Source organism: Suricata suricatta, chromosome 2 (genome assembly GCF_006229205.1).
Source record: "Suricata suricatta isolate VVHF042 chromosome 2, meerkat_22Aug2017_6uvM2_HiC, whole genome shotgun sequence".
NCBI lineage: Eukaryota > Metazoa > Chordata > Mammalia > Carnivora > Herpestidae > Suricata > Suricata suricatta.
Genome location: NC_043701.1, coordinates 125,232,353 through 125,255,442, shown reverse-complemented (window position 1 = coordinate 125,255,442; position 23,090 = coordinate 125,232,353). Strand labels below are relative to the sequence as shown.

At 37.7% G+C, this 23,090-nt stretch overlaps 1 protein-coding gene across 1 annotated transcript in view; it reads left to right on the top strand.

Moving 5' to 3' along the window:
• Positions 1-13,660: 13,660 nt before the first annotated feature.
• The window catches only part of RTKN2 (rhotekin 2), a 71,429-nt gene continuing 61,999 nt past the window's right edge, over positions 13,661-23,090 (top strand). The window contains exons 1-2 of the mRNA XM_029931741.1: positions 13,661-13,899; positions 20,570-20,766. Of these exons, the coding sequence (XP_029787601.1) occupies positions 13,840-13,899; positions 20,570-20,766 (257 nt within the window). The 5' untranslated portion in view covers positions 13,661-13,839. The remainder of the gene's footprint in view (positions 13,900-20,569; positions 20,767-23,090) is intronic.

Genomic DNA, 23,090 nt, shown 5'->3' with positions numbered 1-23,090 from the left:
AGACTATAGATGCTGGCGAGGGTGTGGAGAGATGGGCACCCTCCTACATTGTTGGTGGGAATGTAAACTGGTGCAGCCGCTCTGGAAAACAGTGTGGAGGTTCCTCAAAAAATTAACAGTAGAACTCCCCTATGGCTCAGCAATAGCACTGCTAGGGATTTACCCAAGAGATACAGAAGTGCTGATGCATAGGGGCACATGCACCCCAATGTTCATAGCAGCACTTTCAACAATAGCCAAATCATGGAAAGAGCCTAAATGTCCATCAACTGACAAATGGATCAAGAAGGGTTTATATATACAATGGAATACTACATGGCAATGAGAAAGAATGAAATCTGGCCATTTGTAGCAACGTGAATTTGGAACTCGAGGGTGTTATGCTAAGAGAAATAAGTCAGGCAGAGAAGGACAGATACTATATGTTGCCACTCATATGTGGATCAGGAGAAACTTAACAGAGGACCATGGGGGAGGGAAGGGGGAAAACAGTTGGGGAGAGGGAGGGAGGCAAACCATGAGAGACTCTTGAATACTGAAAACAAACTGAGGGCTGATGGGGGAGGGAAAGAGAGGAAGTGGGGTGATGGGCATGGAGGAGGGCACTTGTTGGGATGAGCACTGGGTGTTATATGGAAACCAACTTGACAATAAAGTATGAAAGAAAAATAAATAAATAAATAAATAAACATTAAAAATATTTTTAAAAAAATAAAAAAAAAACAGTAAGAAGGGGGGTGCCTGGGTGGCTTAGTTGGTTGAGCGTGCAACTTCAGCTCAGGTCATGATCTTGAGGTCTGTGAGTTCAAGTCCTGCATTGGGCTCTGTGCTGACAGGTCAGAGCCTGGAGCCTGCTTCAGAATTCTGTGTATTCCTCTCTCTCTGCTTCTCCCCCACTCATGTTCTGTCTCTGTCTCTGTCTCTCAAAATAAATAAATTAATTAAAAAAATGAAATAGTAAGAAGAGATATAAGGAATTTAAAAAATGTGGAACAAAAGATATGGAGAGCCTATATGGGAATAAAAGTATAAAACTCCTACTGAAAGACATTGAGGAAGATCTAAATTTGCAGTGTTTGTGATGTTCATGGATAGGGATGCTCAATACTCTAAATACCTAAGTTCCTTCTAAATTCAATACAATTTTAGGGGGCACCTGGATGGCTAAGGTGGTCGAACATTAGACTCTTACATTTTTTTGAGAGAGAGAGAGAGGGAAAAGAGAAAGAGGGAGAAAGAAAGAGAGAGGGAGAGAGACAGAGAGAGACAGAGAGAGAGAATGAGTGGGGAAAAGACAGAAAGGGAGGGAGACAACTTGAAGTAGGATCCATGCTCTGCATTGTCAGCACAGAGCCCGAAGTGGGTCTTGAACCCATGAACTAATGGGAGATCATGATGTGGGTTGAAGTCAGATGCTGAACTGACTGAGCCATCCGGGAGCCCCAAGGATTAAACTTTTGACTTGGGCTCCAGGGAGCTTGGAGCCTGCTTGAGATTCAATCTCTCAATCTCCACCCCCCAACCCCTGCTCATGTGCAAGCTCTTTCTCTCTCTAAATAAATAATAATAATAATAATAATTAGTTAAATTTAGTACAATCAAGATAAAAATTCCAAGACTTCTTTTTTGTTTCTTCAGAATTTGAGAAGCTGTTTCAAAATTTTACATGAGCGACCAGAGGCCCAGTAATAGCCCAGATACTCTTGAGGAGAAAACAATGGTAATTTTTATAAAGAGAACGATTTCTAGAATCAAAGCAGGAAGAGAAAAATTTGTCCTTCCCCTAATGATGGTATTCATGCACCTAAAGAAAAAAATTTCCTAGAGAAGGAGCTGAGTCTGTCTGGGAAACTTGAAATGGGTAAGAGGGACAGTGAGGGATGGTGGGAAACCCAGAGGGCAGCATCAGAGAAAACTTTGAGGAAGCGAATCTGCAAGGGCGCTTCTCTGTCAGACATAGAAACTTCCAGGTCTCGCAGTGTGATACCATAGCATCATATCTACATTAGCAGTTTGCAAAAATATTTGTGCAAAACTCCAAAGAGAATTGTTGAACATTTTTTATCCATTAATGTATTTTTAAGGTGGTATCTCTTATGTCTTAGCATTTCTTTAAATGGTTACAAAGGCTGTTATTGCTGGTGTGTTGAAAATAATTACAGTTTACAATTTAAGAATTTATGAAGTGTATCTCATGGAATCCAAAATGTTAAAGATTTGATACTCAGCCACCATCATCCATTTAGAAAATACATGGATTGCTTTATCTCTAAATTGGAAATTTTACATTGTTCCTTTTCCTACTTGAACTTCTACTTTTATTCCACTTTCTTCACAGAATTTTATGCTTACATAAAATATTCTTATGCTTGGGGTCTTCATTGCAGATTCCATCATGTTTCTCTTCAGTAAGCATATAAATGGAAATTGGAATTTTATGCATTTTTGCATTTCATGTGACTGTAAGACTTAATGGTCAAGAGGGTATTTTTGGATTGCAATATTAAATTTAGTAGTTACTAATACAACTGGTAACAACATAAGCATATTACAAATGAGAATGGATCAATATCAAACATCAAAAGCAAAATTTTCCTGGAAATAAATCTCATAATGAGATAGATGAGCCCTGTTTTCATTCAGTTAGTTTACGTATCCATGGGCAAATATTAAATAATGCCAAAATGAGATCGTTTTCAACATCAAGTCTACTTTTGCTTTTCATTTTTATACATGTAAGCATTGAGTTCCTGGTTCTTCGCTTATCGCAACATCAACACCAATAAATTCAATTGTCCCTTTGGCCCCCGGATGATTTTTGTGTCCCAGAGCAATGCTGTAGGGATGCTTAACACTGACACCTTTCTTTTGTCACTTGGGATACGATAGGTATGAAAGGGGAATCAATGTGAGGCCCAGACAACAGGCACCTTAGGTAAGTTAATTTTGGGATGGGGAATATAAGTTGAAGATCTTGTAAGTAATTCCTCTGGCTGATTTCCTTGCTCTGTAAGGAGCCCTCTGATTTTAATGCCATTTGAATGTCCTTAGGCCTATGTGTAATACACAGTAACATGTTAACAGTTAAAGCTCCAACCGCATTTCACTTTATCCCTATCTGCTGACAAACCTCTTGTCCTTTACAAATTCTACCTCCCCCACCTGCCACCCAAGCTCCCAAGCAGTAGCACTTAAGTGTTCACAGATAAATCCGTGTGGCCAGTTCTCATCTCTCACTGGGCATAGGTACCAACCAATGCGTTACAGCTGTACTTAGTACAACTGTAATCAATCGTAAGTCCAATTGTGGAAGCCAAAAATATATTGTTATTTTGCCAAGTAAGAATCTTTTAAAATATTATGCATTATCACCATTGTTTAACTTTTTACAAGAGTATTTCAAATACCTTAGAATGATTTATTATTATGACATGTTTGAGGCACACAAAATAATACATGCAATATATATGTAAGTTTCTAGGTAAACATTAAAATAAATACCTGGGAACCCATTACTCAGCTTATGTTTTAAAACATTTCTAGTAGCTTTATATCTGTAGGCTCTGTCTCCATTCCTTCTCCTTGCCTTTCTCCCAGAGATAGTCACTATCCTGAATTTTGTTCTTAGCATGCTCTTCCTTTTAAAATATAAGTTCTTATCAGATGAACGTGTTCCTAAACAATATGTTGTTTATATTCTCTTATTCAGCATTGTAAAAATTATATATTCCAATACTCCTCTGCAACTTGCTTTCTTCATTCAATATTTCTAAGATTCAGCCATGAAGTTACGTATATCTATGGTTTATTCATTTTACTGACATATTTTATTGGGTATGCCACCACAATGTTTTTATCCATTGTCCTGAAATGAACATTTGGATTGTTTTATATTTTTGCTACTACAATGTTGCTGGTACACATTTGTAGGAATTTCCCTAAGGATATTTGTACCTAAGAGTGGAATGGCTTGGTATATACATTTTTAACTTTACAAAATAGTTCTAAATTTTTTCCCAAAGTGATTCAACAAATTTACATATCCTCTATCAATGTATGATGTCTTTTTGACCGGTAACTTCACCAGTCCTTAGTATTATCAAGCTCCTTAATATTTACCAATCTAGTGACCATCAAATATCATCTTGCTGGGATCTTAATCTGTAAACTGGCAGTTTGCAAATTTACAGATTAAAACTGATAATAAAGTTGAGCAACTTTCCACATTTTATTTGCCATTTGGGTGTAATCTCTTACAAAATGCCTACCATAACTTTTGATAAATTTTCTAGTTGGATTTTTATTGATTTGTAGTTCTTTATTTTTAATCTAGGTACTAATTATTTTTCAGTGGTAGGGTGATATGTCTTGAGTATAGCCAACCCTATTCACATAAGCTTTTCTCATTCAGTTCTCAATGTTCTGTGGGTCCAGTACATCTGCCCATAGGTGTTGATGTTACCTTCCTATGAGTAGCAGTTCCTCATGTTTGTGTGGGATAAACAGTGTACAAAGGAGTCTCACAAATCTTATCTCACTTGAGTCTCCCAACAACTTTTAAAAAACTAGACTGGAGCCAAGATGGCAAAGTGGCATGGAAGTTTCCTGCTTCTCTCATCCCTGAAATGCTGCTAGATCAGCACCAAACCATTTTGAACACCTAGAAAATTAGTCTGAGGGTTAACACAACAATCTGCATAACTTGAACCACAGAATTCAGCAGGTACATGGCACGGAGAGGTGAAGTGGGGGAGAGAGAAGCAGTGGAGGGGTTTTTGCTTGCCAAGAGAGGACAGAGATGGGGGGAGAGTACAAAAAAGGGACCTCCTTCAAAAGCAGCTGGAAATAAAGAGAAAGAGTGGAAACACCCATAAGGGACTGAATAAGAAAGGGGAAAAGGAGAAAGAAGAAAGGAGAAGGTATCAATACCATTAGGGCTCTATAAACAGGGGGACACAGTGTCAGCGGACAATGTAGAAGTGGGGAGTGGATGGGAGTCAGACACAAAGGAAGGGAGCTTGTTTGCTGGTTGGCGAGAGCAAAGAGTTCTCAGGCTAGAGACTGGGTCTCTGGGTGACGCCATTTTCACCTCTCCCAGGCATGTACACACTCGTGTACACGTGCCACAAGGATTCCCCCCCCCCCCCCCCGTAAGCCAAGCAGCGCCATCTAGTGGAAAACAGAGCCATTATACCAAGTCCTGTCCAACTGTACCAACCAAGCTCTAGAGGAATACCACAAACCTCTCCCTTGCTTAGTTTACAGACTAAAAAGTGCTTCATCTGCCCATAGGTGTTGATGTTACCTTCCTAACATCCTAACATGATGTCCTGTCACCTAAAAGTCATTTTAGGTGAAACTGGATCTAATTTCATTTGTATTTCATTCTATTCACTGGTTCACCTATTCAACATTTTTTCTTTTTCTTTTCTTATTCTTGAATACAGAAAGAGAAAAAATTTATTTTTATTTTCCATTTTTATAAAAAAGATTTTATTTTTGCTACTATATTTTTATGTTATGCAATAGTTTATTCTATTTTAGTTTCATCATTTCATTTTATTCTATTCTATTGTTTTCATTTTTTTAAAAATTTCAAACGTTTTCCTTTTTCTCCCTTTTTCTTTTTTCTTTTCTTCCCCCCCTTTTTTCTCTATTCTATCAAGCTTCTTTCAACAACCAGACCAAAACACACCTAGAATCCAGCATCCTTTATTTGATTTTTTGTGTTGTTTTTAACTTTTTAATTTTAATTTTTTATTTTATTAATTCTTTTTCTTCCTCCAAAATGAAGCGAAGGAATTTACCCCAAAGGAAAGAACAGGAAGAAATGACAGCCAGGGACTTAATCAACAAAGAATAAGCAAGATATCTGAACTAGAATTTAGAATTATAATAATAAGAATACTAGCTGGGGTTGAAAATAGCATAGAATCAATTTCTATGGTGATAAGAGAAGTAAAATCTAGTCATGATGAAATTAAAAAGGCTATGACAAATGCAATCTCAAATGAATGCCACAGTGGCAAGGATGGATGAAGCAGAGCAGCAAATCAATGATATAGAGACAAACATATGGAGAATAATGAAGCAGAAGAAAAAGAGAGAAACTAAGACAATATAAGAATTGAGAGCTCAATGAATCATTAAAAAGGAATAACATCTGAATGATAGGGGTCCCAGAAGATGAAGAGAGAGAAAAAAGGGTAGAAAGTATATGTGAGCAAATCAGAGTGGAAGACTTTCCTAATGTGGGGAAAGGTCCAGAGATCAAAATCCAGGAAGCACAGAGAACTCCCATTAGATTCAACAAAAACTGACCATCAACAAGGTGCATCATAGTCAAATTCACAAAATACACAGACAAGGCAAGAATTATGAAAGGGGCAAGAGAAAAAAAATCCTTAATCTATAGGGGAAGACATATCAGGTTTGCAGCAGATTTATCCACAGAAATTTGGCAGGTCAGAAAGGAGTGACAGGATAAATTCAATGTATTGAACTCAGCAAGGCTGTGGCTCAAAATAGAAGGAGATAAAAGAGTTTCCCAGACAATGAAAACTAAAGGAGTTCATGACCACTAAACCAGCCCTGCAAGAAATTTTAAGGGGCATTCTCTGAATGGAGAAAAGATGAAACACAATAAAAAGACAAATAGCAACAAAGACTAGAAAGGACCAGAAAACATCACCAGAAACTCTAACTCTATAGGCAACACAATGACAATAAATTCATATCTTTCAGTATTCATTCTAAATGTCAATGGATTAAACACTCCAATCAAAAGACATAGGGTAATAGAATAGATAAGAAAACAAGATCCATATATATGCTATTTACATGAGACCCACTTTAGACCTAAAGACATCTTCAGATTGAAAGTAAGGGGGATGGAGAACCATCTATCATGCTAGTGGTCATCAAAATAAAGCTGGAGTAGCCATACATATATCAGACAATCTAGACTTTAAAGATTGTAACAAGAGATGAAGAATGGCATTATATCATCATTAAGGGGTCTACACACCAAGAAGACCTAACAATTGTAAACATTTATGCTCCTAACATGAAACACCAAATATATTAAATCAATTAATCACAAACATAAAGAAACCTATTGGCAATAATGCCATAATAGTAGGGTGCTTCAACACCCCACTTACAGCAAAAAACAGATCATATAAGCAGAAAATCAACAAGGAAACAATGGCTTTGATGACACACTGGACCAGATGGTCTTAACAGATATATTCAGAACATTTCATCCTGAAGGAGCAGAATACACATTCTTCTCAAGTGCACATGGAATGTTCTCCAGGATAGATCACATATTGGGACACAAATCAGCCCTCAACAAGTATAAAAAGATAGAGATCATACCATGCATATTTTCAGACCATAACACTATGAAACTCGAAATCAACCACAAGAAAAAATTTGGAATGACAACAAATACCTGGAGATTAAGGAACATCCTACTAAAGAATGAATGGGTTAAACAAGAAGTTAAAGAGGGAATTAAAAAGTGATGGAAGCTAATGAAAATGACAATACCATAGTGTAATATTTCTGGGACACAGCAAAAGTGTTTATAAGAGGGACATATATAGCAATCCAGGCCTTCCTAAAGAAGGAAGAAAGGTCTCAGATGCACAACCTAATCTTACACCTTAAAGAGCTGGGAAAAGAAGAGCAAACAAAACCCCAAACCAACAGAAGATGGGAAATAACAAAGATTAGAACATAAATATGGGGTGCCTGGGTGGCTCAGTCAGTTGAGCATCTGTCTTTGGCTCAGGTCCTGATCTCATGGTCCATGAGTTTGAGCCCCATGTTGGGCTCTGTGCTGTCAATTTAGAGCCTGGAGCCTCCTTCTGATTCTGTGTTTCCCTCTCTCTCTGCCTCTCCCCCACTCACTCTCTCTCAAAAAATGAATAAATGTTAAAAATAATTTACAAAAAATTAGAGCAGAAATCAGTGCTAACAAAATTAAAAAAACCAAAACAAAAAACAAAACAAAACCAAAAAAAGAGTAGAATAGATCAATGAAACCAGGAGCTGGTTCTTGAAAGAATTAACAAAATTGATAAACGCTTCACCAGTTTGATCAAGAAGAAAAAGGAAAGGATCCAAATACATAAAATCAAGAATGAAAGAGGAGAGATCACAACTAACAATGCTGAAATACAAGCAATAATAAGAGAATATTATGAGCAATTATATGCCAGTAAATTGGGCAATCTGGAAGAAATGGAAAAACTCTTAGATACATATAAACTACCAAAACTGAAACAAGAAGAAAGAAGAATTTAAGCAGATCCATAACCAGTAAAGACATTGAACTAGCACTCAAAAGTCTCCTAAAAAACAAGAGCCCAGGGCTGGATGGCTTTCCAGGGGAATTCTACCAACATTTAAAGAAGAGTTAACACCTAGTTTTTTGAGCCTGTTCCAAAAAATAGAAATGAAAGGAAAACTTCCAAACTCATTTTATGAGGCCAGCATTACCTGGCCTCTAAAACCAGACAAAGACCCACTAAAAAGGAAAACTGCAGACCAATTTCCCTGATGAACATGGATGCAAAAATTCTCAACAAGATACTAGCCAACAAGATCCAATAATACGGTAAAATAATTATTCACTATGATTAAGTGGGATTAATAGTTGGGATGCAGGGCTGATTCAATATCCACAAATCAATCAGTGGGATACATCACAGTAATAAGAGAAAGGACAAGAACCACATGAAAATCTCAATAGATGCAGAGAAAGCATTTGACAAAATATAGCATTCTTTCTTGATAAAAACCCTCAAGAAGGTCAAGATAATAAAAGCCATATGCAAAAGACACACCATTAATATCACTAAAATTGAGAGCTTCCCCCTAAGGTCAGGAACATGACAGGGATGATCACTCTCGCCATTGGTATTCAACATAGTATTGGAAGTCCTAGCCTAAGCAATCAGACAACACAAAGGAGTAAAAGGCATCCAAATCGGCCAGGAGGAAATCAAGCTTTCACTCTTCACAGATGACCTGATACCCTATATGGAAAACCCCAAATATTCCACCAAAAAAACTGCTACCACTGATCCATGAATTCAGCAAAATCACAGGATATAAAATCAATGCACAGAAATCAGTTGCATTTTTATACACCAATAATGAAGCAACAGAAGGAGAAATCAAGGAATCAATCCCATTTATAATTTCACCAAAACCCATAAAATACCTAAGAATAAACCTAACCAAAGAGGTAAAAAATCTATACACTGAAAACTATAGAACACTTATGAAAGAAATTGAAGAAGATATAAAAAATGTAAAAATATTCCATGTTCATGGATTGGAAGAACAAATATTGTTAAAATGTCGATACTACCCAAAGCAATCTATATATTCAATGAAATCCCTATCAAAATAAGACCAGCATTCTTCACAGAGCTAGAACAAACAATCCTAAAATTTGTATGGAACCAGAAAAGACCCTGAATAGCCAAAGCAATACTGAAAAAGAAAACCAAAGCAGGAGGTATCACAATCCCGGACCTTAAGATGTATTAGAAAACTGTAATCAGCAAGATAGTATGGTACTGGCACAAAAACAGACACTCAGATCAATGGAACAGAATAGGAACCTAGAAATGGACCCACAAACGTATGGCCAACTAATCTTTTACAAAGCAGGAAAAAATATCCAATGGAATACAGATGGTCTCTTTAGCAAATGGTATTAGGAAAACTGGACAACAACATCTAGAAAAATGAACCTGGACCACTTTCTTACACCATACACAATTATAAACTCAAAATGGATAAACAACCTAAATGTAAGACAGGAAGCCATCAAAATCCTAGAGGAGAAAGCAGGCAAAAACCTCTTTGACCTCAGCCACCGCAACTAGTAACTTATCATGTCTTTGGGGGCAAGGGAAACAAAAACAAAAATGAATTGTTGGGACCTCCTCAAGATAAAAAGCTGTTTGTTCAGTGAAGGAAACAATCAGCAAAACTAAAGGCAGTCAACAGAATGAGAGAAGATATTTGCAAATAACATTTCAGATAAAGGGTTAGTATCCAAAATATATAAAGAACTTATCAAACTCAACACCCAAAAAACAAGTAATCAAGTGAAGAAATGGGCAAAATGCACGAATAGACACTTTTCCAAAGAAGACATACAGATGGCGAATAGACACATGAAAAAACGCTCAACATACAGGGAAATACAAATCAAAACCACAATGAGATACTACCTCACATTAGTCAGAATGGCTAAAATTAACAATTCAGGCAATGATAGATATTGGGAAGGATGTGGAGAAAGAGATAATCGTTTGCATTGCTTTTAGGAATGCAAACTAGTGCAGCCTCTCTGGAAAACAGTATGGAAGTTCCTCAAAAAATTAAAAATAGAATTACTGTACTAGCCAGCAATTTCACTACTATGTATTTATCTAAGAGATACAGGTACACTGTTTTGAATTGGCACATGCATTCTATAGAGACCAAATGCTATTGGACAGATAAATGGATAAAGAAGATGTGATATTTACATACAATGGAGTACTGCTCAGCAATCAAAAGGAATGAAATCTTGCCATTTGCAACAATGTACTATGCTAAGTGAAAGTAGTCAGAGAAAGACAAATATATGACTTCACTCATGTGTGGAATTTAATATACAAAACAGATGAACATAAGGGAAAGGAAGCAAAAACAATATAAAAACGAGGGGGACAAAACATAAAAGACTTTTAAATAAAGAGAACAAACTGAGGGTTGCTGGAGGGCTTATAGGTGAAGGGATGGGCTAAATGGGTAAGGGGTATTAAGGAAAACACTTGTTAGGACAAGCACTGGATGTCATATGTAGGAGATGAATCATTGGAATCTACCCCTGAAATCATTATTGCACTATATGCTAATTAACTTGGATTTAAATAATAAAATAAAATAAACTAACAAAACAAAAGATAACTAGGTAGGTGGGGCACCTGGGTGGCTCAGTTGGTTAAGGGTCCAACTCTTGATTTTGGCTCAGGTCAATGATCTTATAGTGGAGCCCCCTGTTGGGCTCTGCACTGACAGCATGGAGCCTTTGGGATTCTCTCCCTCTCTCTACCCCTCCCCTGCTCTCTTTCTCTCTCTTTTAAAATAAATAAATAAATAAGAACTAAAAAAAAGCTAGCTGGCTATTATTATACTTGTTTTATAGATAAGGACACTGAGTGGCTTGCCCAAGGTCATAGAGCTAATGAGTCCTCAGATTCTGTATTCCATTTCCTCCTTATGATTATATGATGCTTCTGCTATTTGTAGATTATGGCCTATTTATTTAAACAAATGTTGCACCTCTGTTTAGTATTTTACTTCAGTTTCTTCTCCACCCTCCCTTTTTTTTGGTGTATAATTCAAAATACAGTTCTAGTCTAAGAGGTTCATATTAAATGCATTACCTACAAGATAACACATGAATAAAGGAAGCACAAAGAAAATTCTTTAATAGGATTTTTTTAAGGAGAGTCTAGGAGGATATTAGAAACCACAATTACCAGTCCTGGGGAAAATCACATTTATAAAATAATGGGTCTACTATGTAAGAGAGCTGATTTCAAGTTCAGTATTTAACAGCTGAGGTGCAAAAGGCAGTACTTCTTACTTTCTGGGAGTTGTTAAATTCATCCATCATTCATCCATTGTCTAACCAAATTATTGCTTGTGAAATCTTTAACCTTTTCTAGTTTCCATCTATTTTTATGTACATAACATACATCAGAGAAAACTATGATGAAACTACCAGAAGGACCTGAGGATAAATAAGGAAACAGCATTCCTACTCATAGGTATTTTAATCACCAAATACTAGTACTATCTTCAGCCCTTTCTTGGGCACATCCCTTGATGAATAATAAAGAGATAGGACTACATCATGTCTTCTCCAAAGAGAAAAGTCTTTAATAGCAACTGTCAATTCTACAGAGAATTACTAAGTATGACTTTTCCTAGATCTCTTTCTTCAAGTATTATAAATAAATGTATCTCCAGTTAGTATTTATCAAATATTCCTACATCAGTGTCCAATTTTAAATTGGTTGGCTTGCCTCTGTTCCCATGAAGTGATGGCTTCTGTAACTATTTTGGTCTAAGAGCTGTGTGTGTTATATGTGAAATAATATGTCTGATGATGAGCTCCCTGTGTTTATTTCTTTTATGAGTCAAGTACTCTACTAGGCTCATGCGGTTCACTCTGAGTAGGAAATAATTATACCACAAAGTGGTAAGCATAAGAGAGGAGCGCATTGGGGGAAGGGTACCTAATGAGTTTGGAATTCATATCTGTGTTTGGAGAGAATGAGGTGAACTCATTGTGTTGGTAATTTTCAGCTGTCCATATTTTAGAGTTGTGTGTAAGGATGTGGGTCATCTGTAATGACCCATACATTCCTAATTGTAAGGGGACGTCATTCCTAGTTGGGCAGCTTCTATTATCATCCAAAGGGCCTCAAAGAGGCAAATTACTTATTTGAGAAGAAGGGCACTCTTCATATTTTCAGAAGTAAATTTTCAAACTAACTGCTTAAAAAAGGGCCTTGTGGATAATGTGACCATGTATTTAATATCCACTTTGTCTGGACAAGGTGAGACATTGGGACAACAAACCCAATCAAGGAATGTCTCAGGCAAATAAAAAACATGGTCACCCTAATTATGGAAGGAAAAGCACCTAAGGTCTTCTTCTTTGAGGTTGTGGCAGGAGAATTGATTTGGTTGGTTTTTCCCTTAGGAGGAAAAATGTCAGAAGTCAAAGCGGTGTCCTGTTGTCTTTTCAAGGGTAAGTCAGGATGGGCCAGGATAATGGATTGTAAGGACCTTACAGGGTCCTGAAATTTGTACCACTTCAATTTTGATTTTTAAAGATTCCATGCTTTCCTATTATGATTAATAACAAAACTGCTAAAAAGTCTTTGTATGGGTCTTTAGAGACAGCAAAAAAAGGGGCTCTGGGAAAATAATACCTCATTCTGCTATTAGCCACGATGCTGGTAGGAAAGAAGTATTTTGCACGAAAATAATAGACTACTTTCAAGAAAGAAGTCTTTGCAAAACAGACTCTGTGTGTGTGATGGGGGTATATGGAATTGAAAAGAAACACTGGGGACAAAAGAAAAGACCTTGTGAAATGTCTGACATGAAATCTCACCAGCTTGATCAACAGGGCCGTGGTCTCCCACTGACTTGAGTGACAAGGCAGTGCTGTGTGTGAGCGCTAGGAGCAGTGCTCCTTGGTTCTCTGGGAATGAGGCCTTGGGCTCCTGGTGACACCCTGTGTCCCTGAGTCGTCCGCAGGAACGCAGGGACGGCGGCCTTGATTCAGCCATAACCTTGGCTGGGATGCAGGCAAGTCAGTCAGCCTTGGCTGGGATTCTGGCAAAATGCACTCGGTGCAAGGGGCGTACCTCAAAAACCACCTGCCTAAGCCCTGTGCCCAGCCAGGTGCGCTCAGTGGCCAAAGCTGCCTCCATGGCCCTGCCCACTCCTGTCCCAGGCCCGCCCACTCCCCCGAGTTAGAGCCTTAAACCCGCCCGCGGCGCTTCACTTCTCTGCCAGCACTGAGGCCCCGGGTCTCCGCTGGTTTCGCGCGGGAGACGCGAGCGCTGGGCGCTTCCACTGCGCCTGCGCCCTCCGGCTGGAAGCCCCCTGCGCCCCTCCCCCTGGGGCCGCACTTGGTACGGCCGGGACGGCGGTTGGCGTCCTCCGCGGCTCCAACGAGCGGCGGGCTTTTCAAATCTTACCTTAGGAGGAGCGGTGGCGGGCCTGGTAGTGGCGCTGGAGATGGAGGCGCAGACTGTAAGCGGTCCCGAGTTGCGTCTGGCGGGCCTTCCCGACCATCAGGTGAGCGAGGAAGGGTCCAGCGTCCAGTCCTCAAGCCACCGTTTTGTCTCGTCTTGGAGAAAGCCCCCATTCCGCGTCTTGTGTTCAGCCATGGCCAGAAACAAAGGCACGGAGTGGGAGACCGCACTTTTGAGGCTCCAGTGGAGCTTGGACATCTCCTCATCCCCGCTCCGGTCCCCGATTTTTTTTGGAGGAGACAGACCCGAATGGGGAAGTGATGCCAGAGTTCCGCGGTGCGTTCCCGGGCGCACCTGCCGGCTGCTTCCTTCCTCCCCCGCCCCCCCCCCCGCGGTTTTGGATCCCCGTGTAGGTGGCACAGGGGGAATGGTGGTCCTCGGATTTCCAAGACTCCCACCCGAGGCCAAGGGAGGACGGTTTGCTTATTACTCAATTTGACGGAAAGCACAATTACTGGAGCCATGTCCACGTAAAAAAACTCGGTGGGGCAGGGTGGAGAAGCAAACCTCAACCTTGGGAACCTTAGAAAAAGTTGGTTTTAGGGTGGATTCTTTCTGAACCGGGTAAGAGAGAAGTTTGATGTTTCGCTATTTTCGCCATGTAAAGTCTGTGTTAGAAATCTTTTTACTTAATAGAGACCAACGGTGTTTCTTAGGGAAATCAGTTATTAAAATGTTATATTTTCCCCTTAACCATAACTTTAGAGTCTTAAAACATGTTTTTATGCTTGACCTTCCCTTTATTTTAATCTCAACCTTCTTTTTACCTAGTTCTGAAATAGATTAAGCCATATGAAAATACCGGTTTTGTAGGTCAAAATTAGTAGACTATTAGCACTTTTATATAGTCTGACCTATTATTTTTTATTAGAAACCTGGGAAAACCTTTGCTTAGAAAGCAAAAGGTTATTTTGTTTAGAAACCTCAGCAGATACAAAATGGTTAGAAATTCTTCAATCATACCGAGGAAAATAAAGCAAGACAGTAAGAACCATTAGGCAAGAAAAGTCCCACTCCTTTATTAGTAATGCTGTTTTATGCCATCATTTTCAAAAATTTCAGACATTTTGATGTAAAATGGTTTTCTGTCCTATCTGTTATCTTCTTTGTTTTGATAACAAAATCTTGATTTCTAGTGAATTGGCAATCTCTTGGAGGTTCTCATGTATATTACATGGGTGCTGGTGTAGTCATATTTACTTAGCTGTGTGCAGCAGTAATATTTAGGAATTATACAAAAGAGACAGGAGCATAAGGTCATGAAAGAAGTTTAGCTACATGGAATAAAAATAAATATTTAAATATACATAAGGGCTGGATTATTTACATGTGAGATGGTATAGTATTTAATGGTTTCCTAGGCAGCAAGAAAATCAAGTAATTGAACTGTGCAATTCCTTCTGTTTGGATTTTGGATAAAAATCACAAAATTGTAATAGGTTTCATTCTAACAAGAATATTGAGGTTAAGAGAATTTTATACTTGACTAGCAGTGAATTCTTACTTGCTGTATTTCCTTTGATATTAATGAATCTTCCACCAATAGGGACCAAAGATTCTGAGGCGGTCATAACACTAGTGAAACACCTCTACCCAAGCCTTCAGTCATCTGTGAGGATAGAATGTTGGCTTTGGAGTCAGATTAAGGTCAAATCCAATTCTGCTTATTGAACAACCTTGAATAAGTTACCTGTCTTTTCTAAGTTCTTGGTTTCCACAGTTGTAAAATGGGTAAAATGCTTATCCCAGAAAGTTGCTGGGAGTTGAGAACCTCTTTAAAGTACTTAGCATAGTACCTGACACTCAGAATATGCTGGAGAGAAACCTTCGTCTTACTATCTTTTGTCCCATTCATCTGCTGGGGCAGCCACCTAACCTTTCCTACAAACTTTCAAGCTTTTGAAATCTTAATAAAAAATGAAATTCAAGAAGTGATGTCATGATGCCAGCAACCTGGTTCAAGGATCCAGAAGGGGTCCCGCATGACCAGCCAAGAGGGTCCTTAGCTTCCTGCAGGATGGAAATCACATGTGAGCCAGCAGGAGGTGAATTTATTGAAGATACAGAGAAAGCAGATTACGGACGAAGGTCCAGGAGACTCAGAAAGAAGAGGAGCATGAATCTTGTCTTTGTTCGGGGTCTGGGGTTTTTTATTGAGGATGCTGGTCTAGTGTATGTGTCCTCTCAGGCATCTAGGAGCCTGTTAGATTCCTAGAACATGTTAGAATAAACATGAGGGCCCAGATATTATTGCTTGAAGCCAGGGGGTTTTGGCATAGAGATGCCTCATGCTAGTGGTCTGGAATAACATATGGTAGCCTCCAGTCATTCTCCTCTGGTTTGCCCTTAGATGTTATCTATTCCTGACAAATCATTAACTCCTGGTCCCTTACAAGGAGGACATACACTATTTTCATTACAAGACATGTGTAAAGTGGGATTTGGATGCAGGTCCTACGACAGAAGCACGAAAAGGAGCAAAAAGATTTTAATGGAGTTTTTCAGTTTCCCTGTCTCATTATCTCATTGCAGTAAATATATACAGAAACATGAATTTAAGAATTCTTTCTGTAATACCATCCCACAGAATGACCTCTATTAACAGTTTCCAGACTTTTTCCTGTACATAAATAATTCTTAAAATATACACAATTTTCTTTTAGAAGGATGTATCTTATATATACTCTTTTGCAGCCTTCTCTTTCATCATGGTCTCTTAGCTAACACGGTTTAACTAAATACCTGGATTACTACAGTTGTCTTACAGCAGCCCAACTTCATGTATTTTTAAGGCAATCCTTAATTTCAAAATTAAGGCCATTTTCAGGAGATCATGGGTGGCTTAGTCAGTTGAGTATCTGACTCTTGATCTCAGGGTTTTGAGTTCAAGTACCACATTGGGCTCCATGCCCAGCATGGAGCCTACTTAAAAAAAAAATATTAAGGCCGTTTTCTTTGCACTTACTTTGTCCCATTTAGGCTCTTAAAACCCGATATGTTTCTGTTTTCTACATAATCTTGATTTGCACTTTTAAATCATTTCCCTATTTCATTTTTAGCCTTGCCCTGTCCATTGATTTTTATCAGACTGACTAGGTACCTACGAGATCAGGACAGTGCCATATTCTTCTGTTTGACTTAATTACAAGGCAGCTCATATTTATAAAATTGAAGAAGAGATGACAAGAAAAAGGATTCCACCCACCCCATTCTTTGCTCTTTCTTGCTTTCAGACACTTCTAAGAGGGACGGATACATGCTTTTGTTGTGGGTCCTAATCAGTGTTGACGCTGTCTGCCATTATGGTGGAGGCAGCAGCAGTCATGATTTTAGCTCCTCGCCTCCCACTTTGGGGTTAGTAAGCATGCACTGAATGCTCTGTGCATGCCCTCATTCCATGATCATTGTTCTCACTGTGGGTGGCACATCAGATCTTACCCAGGAGCACTTTGCACCCCTTACTAACTAAAATTAAGTTCTGCTCTGTAAAGACTTTCTTGGCTGCAGTAGTATCGCTTGACCAGAGAGGTTCCCTGTATGTGAAGTATAGATGTGTACTAAAGAAGTTGCATGGAGAACATAAAATGGGCTAACGCCATCTCTCTCTCTGTCTCTGTCTCTGTCTCTGTCTCTCTCTCTCTCTCTCTCTCTCTCTCTCTCTCTCTCTCGTCTCTTTTTTTAACCCCAGTGCATTCAAAAGCATACATACACTTAACAATTCACCCCACTCATATCAGCCCTCCCAGATCCACATCTGCTCCCTGTAGAATAGGGGAGGTAAGGTCATAGTTTACTATGTATGTTAATTTGACTGAGTAAGGGATCAGCAAACTATTTCTATAATAAGGCAGATAGTAAATATTTTCAGCTTTGTGGGTCACATGGTCTTTGTCAAAATTACTCAACTCTGCCGTTGTAGTTTTGAAAGCAGCCTTAGATAATACAAATGGGCATGATTGTGCCCCAGTAAAATTTTACTTACAAAAAACAGGCATTGGCTAGGCTATAATTTGCTGACTCCCCACTCTATTAGAATTCTAATATTAATATCTATTAGATATATCTTATTTCCTTAATGAATATTTAATCTTACAAATAAGGTGATTTAAAAATAACCCCTAACTTTGCTTTTCAATTTTGTACTCTTTCCCAGGCCTCTATAATTTTAGTCTTTGTCAAATTATGAAGAGAAGACAGTCTTCATTTACAAGATGGAAACCCTAAAAGCCCAAACTGATTCTTTAGTGTGTTTATGGCCACCTTCTGGTTTCTTAAGGTTATTGCAACTTTCCAGGTTGCTGTGGAATTTCAAGTACTAGGGAAGATCTCTACTCTGGCTCTACATTGAATCACTAGAGGAACTTAAAAAAAAACAAACAAAAAACACCTCAGGCTCCACCTCCAGGGAGCCTAATTGTTTTGGGGGTGGTCTTAAGTTTAGGTACTTTTGTAAGGCTTTTCCTCTGCCAGAGGTGAATCTCATGTGTAGCTTTAAGAACCACACTGAACTGTGCTGGTTCAGCTGGCTGCCTCACTGTAACATTTAAAATACAAAATTGAATTTAATGGCATCAGATGGTATTTGTTTATATTTGGGTTGCAGGGTAAAACTATTCATCCTGCTTCAGGTTGCTCCCTCTGTGTGTGTGCTCCCCAATACTCACCAGCTTGCCAGAGCTTAATCTTCAAGACATATCGGTCACATAGATAATTCTTATAATTAGTTATTAATTACATTAAAGAAGAATTTGCTTTGGGGCTGACAATGTCATAAAAAGATGAAATGGAGTTGTTGAAATTCAGCCATGTGTAAAGAAGGAAAACTAGCAAATGACTACATTTATGTAGTATACCGGTTTTGAGTTCTACCACTAAAGAAGGTTTTTATGTGGTAATTAAATGATATAAGCACAGAAGGTAATTAAACAGATCTGTTTTCTGCATGTGAATACTGCATTTGATTTGTGTAGTCAAGTTAAATCACCTACTGTACCTTCTCTTTTATCGTAATTTCCATTAACTTGCTCTCCTAACTTTTAGGTTTTCTTTTTGAAAAGATTGTCTTTTTAATACCTGGAATTTTTGTTATTAGGTTCCATTTACATTTTTTGTATAGATTTTGACTCAATTAAAAGGTAAATTATAGCATTCATTTCTTTACCACAGAAGCCAGAATAATGGTCACTTTACTTTTAGAAATAGACATACTAGAGCAATATTATGTTTGTAGTTTAGTAAAGAGGATCCAATGATTTATAATTCTTTAAAAAGCCACTGTGAATTCGAACAGTATGTTTCAGTTTATAGAATTTTATTGTTATATGTGTAACTTGTATATAGAGCCAGGCCATTACATGATCGTTGTATGGGATAAAAGACTTTCAGAACTAAAATGATTTAGTAATTTTATGGTGACTCTTAAAACTAAAATAAACAAATCTAAAAATATATTCTACATTTCTGTTCCGTCTGATAGCTAAAGCCTTTGACATTTTCTGAGCACAGCGCTTTCTCTCTGTTGCTTCTGAGATTTTGTTGACATTGTTTAAGCTGCTAAACCTCAGTCCCTCTTCCAGCATCTGTTCCTTTCCAGCATCTGTCTCTTTTTCTTTGGTTAATTCAGCGACATCAACCACAACTTGCTATCCCACAATAAAACTTAAATAATATGTACATGTGCTGCATTATTCACATTACTTACTATATATATTATTGTATTCATTTCCTGAGGCTATCTTTTTACAAATTACCAAAACTGGGTGGTTTAATTAATTAATTAATATTTTTTAATGTTTATTTACTTTTGAGAGAGAGAGAGACAGAGTGTGAGTGGAGGAGGGGCAGAGAGAGAGAGAGGGAGATGCAGAATCCAAGGCAGGCTCCAGGCTCTGAGCTGTTAGCCCCCACAGTGTGAGATCATGACCAGAGCCGAAGTCAGATGCTTAACGACTGAGCCACCCAGGCACCCTCCTTTATATATATATATATATATTTTTTTTTTAATGTTTATTTACTTTTGAGAGAGAGAGAGACAGACAGACAGACAGTGAGTGGAGGAGCAGAACTGGGTGCTGTAAAACAATGGAAATTTATTCTCTCACCATTCTGGGGTCCAGAAGTACAAAATCAAGGTATCTCTAGGCCCATATTCCTGCTGAAGGCTGTAGGAAGTCTTTCTTGCCTTTTCCAGCTTCTGGTGGTTGCTTGGTGGTCCTTGGCTTGTATACTCATTACTCCCATCTCTGTTTCAGTCTTTGCATGGAGTTCTCTCTGTACGTCTCTCTGTCTTCATACGGCTTTCCTATAAGGACACCGGTCATTGGGTTTAGGGTCCACACTACTCCAGTATGACCTCAACTAATTACATCTACAAAACCCTGTATCTGAATAAGGTCACATTCTGAGGTTCTGGAAGGAGAGGAATATTTGGGGGGACATTATTCAAACTTGTAAAGTTATGCAAAGAATAATGTTTCTCACCCATGTTTCTGTTGTGTTTCTCCACTAGATTGTAGACGTCCTAATAAAGCAAGAAACTAAGGTTTTGCAAAGAGCATTTTCAAATAGCTGTATTTTTTTGTGCTATCATACCTCAAAACTTTGTTACTTTCCCAGTATGTTATAAAATTGCTGGTACGTTTTTACTAGTAAAAAGAAATGTTATAACTTTGGATTATTGCTAACATTAAAAATTGCTTTTCTCTTTTTTTAAGGACTGCAGCATTCAAGAAAAAATAGAATTAGAAATTCGAATGCGAGAAGGAATATGGAAACTTCTTTCTCTGAGTACTCAGAAAGACCAGATCTTGCGTGCAGTTAAGAATCTCCTGGTATGCAATGCTCGAATACTGGCTTACACGTTGGAGCTACAGAAATTAGAAGAGCAGGCTGCAAATCAAACTGGAAGATGGTTAGTAGTATAGTCTTCCTGTAGACTTTAATGTACTGAAGTATTTGAATTAGGAACACAATATAATTTAACCTTAATGTCAAGTATCAAATCACCACAGCTTTTAAAAAATAAATACACTGAAGTATCCTCTGATATTATAAACATTTTGATAGTAGAACTCAGAGTAAACTTACTATTAAGGTAGCAGTTTTCACCAAGCAGGTTTGTTGTGTTCGAGATTGTAAAATGAAGTGGTTTAAGAATCAAGAACTGAGGGAATATTTTAAAGAGGACCGAGACTGATGGTATATAGAAATGTGAATTAAAAAAAAAATGATTTGCTTAAAAATGCTAACAAAGATGTACTAGCTGAGAGTAATGGAAACGTAGGTATAGAAAGTGAAATGCACACCCCTTTCATATGGTGAATATAATTCGAGAGAGCTAAGCAACTAACTCAAGGACATGTAACTGGCTGGTTACAGAAGTTAACATGGTTGCTTAGGATTTGCTAAATAGTGTTACTCTTTGTTGCCATTTTGGATTGGGTCTAGGATTTGTGTATGAAATTTACACCATCCTATTTACAATGCCAAGTCTTACTTGAACCTAAGAATTAACTCAACTTAGGGGCTAGATGTTGATTTCTTTTCTAATATAAATGGTTTTACATCACCCGTCATTGATGGTCTTAAAGCTGTACTGCTAGTGAAAAGGTTTTTTGGATACTTTAGTGGCTATTGTGCTATTCACAGTGCACCTCTATTAAATTCTTGACAAGCGAGATTTTTCTAAAAAAGATGTTGATGAGATTGTGATACAATAAAGACTTGTGTACAAAGTAACTAATATTTATTAGCTGTATTGCCTTTGGATAGGTATTTAGTCTCTTTGTGTCTTAGTTCCTTAATAATTGTTGGCAAGATAATATTTACATTTTGAAAATTATGATTATACATGTTAAAAACCTAATACCTTTTACATTTTTATTATTTAACATATGTCAAATAATTTTCATTATTATTCCTGACATTATAAAATGAAATTATTCTTGTATCATAATTTAGGAAAATATTTTTCAGATGGATATACACTGGTTTAAGTCAGTGCTTCTCAAACTAGGTCACATAAATTACTGAGAGTACCTGAGTATGTGTCAGGAGATATAAAAAACCATAGAATAAATAGGACATATCTTCTTTATTAACCATGAATTTTTACGATAAAATGAGAAATTTAGAACTGTGGTATAATTTAGGCAATTCTACTCATGGAGATATATGTTCTCATCCTTTTTAAGGATATTTGGTCAGGAGGGGGCTGTTTCAGCCGAAGAGTTTGAGAAACACTTGTTTAAGTACAGTGTGGGACTAAACACGTGCTATTATATCTTCTCTCACAGTTACATGAAATGCTCTGGGAATCATATCTGTCCTCCATATTTATGTTCTTTAAATACTTCTAGTGGATTGTGAATGGGCTATTTTCTTAATTTGGCAGTATGACTTTTCTAAAGTTACTGATTTGTAAAAATGTTTAAATAAACTTAATCCTTATTGAATTTATATTTAAAATTTTTTTTAATATTTACTTATTTTTGAGAGACAGAGAGAGACAGATCATGAGCAGGGGAGGGGCAGAGAGAGAGGGACACACAGAATCGGAAGCAGGCTCCAGGCTCTGAGCTGTCAGCACATACCCAATGCAAGACTTCGAACTCACATACCATGAGATCATGACCTGAGCCGAAGTTGGATGCTCAACTGACTGAGCCACCCAGGTGCCCCTGGGTTTATATTTAAAAAAAAGGAAAAAATATTTGATACTTTCAACTGGAAATGTGTATGTTTTTCAGTTTCTATAGAGATTATCTTCATTAGATGAAAATAGCTTTGCTGCTATACACACATTTATATTCATTATTCCTATAAAAATTGCCTCCCTTAATTATAAAATTATTTCTTTAAAGAAATCTAAATGTTCTCTATGAGTTTTTGTTTATAATTCCATATTATGTGCAGCTAAAACCTCATGTTACTGATCATATAAATATAACTGGAAATTATATGTATCTTTTTATATAAAAATGATCTACAGATTTTTTATTTCTATTTAAAAATTCTTTTTAATGTTTATTTATTTTCAAGAGAGAGCATGAGCAAGGGAGGGGCAGCAAGAGAGGGAGACATAATCTGATGCAGGCATCAGGCTCTGAGCCCAGAGCATAACATGGGGCTCAAACGCATCAACTGTGGATCATGATCTGAACCAAAGTCGGAAGCCACCTAGGTGCCCCCAAAATGATCTAACTATTAAGGAGAGTCTCATGATAAGTTTTTTAG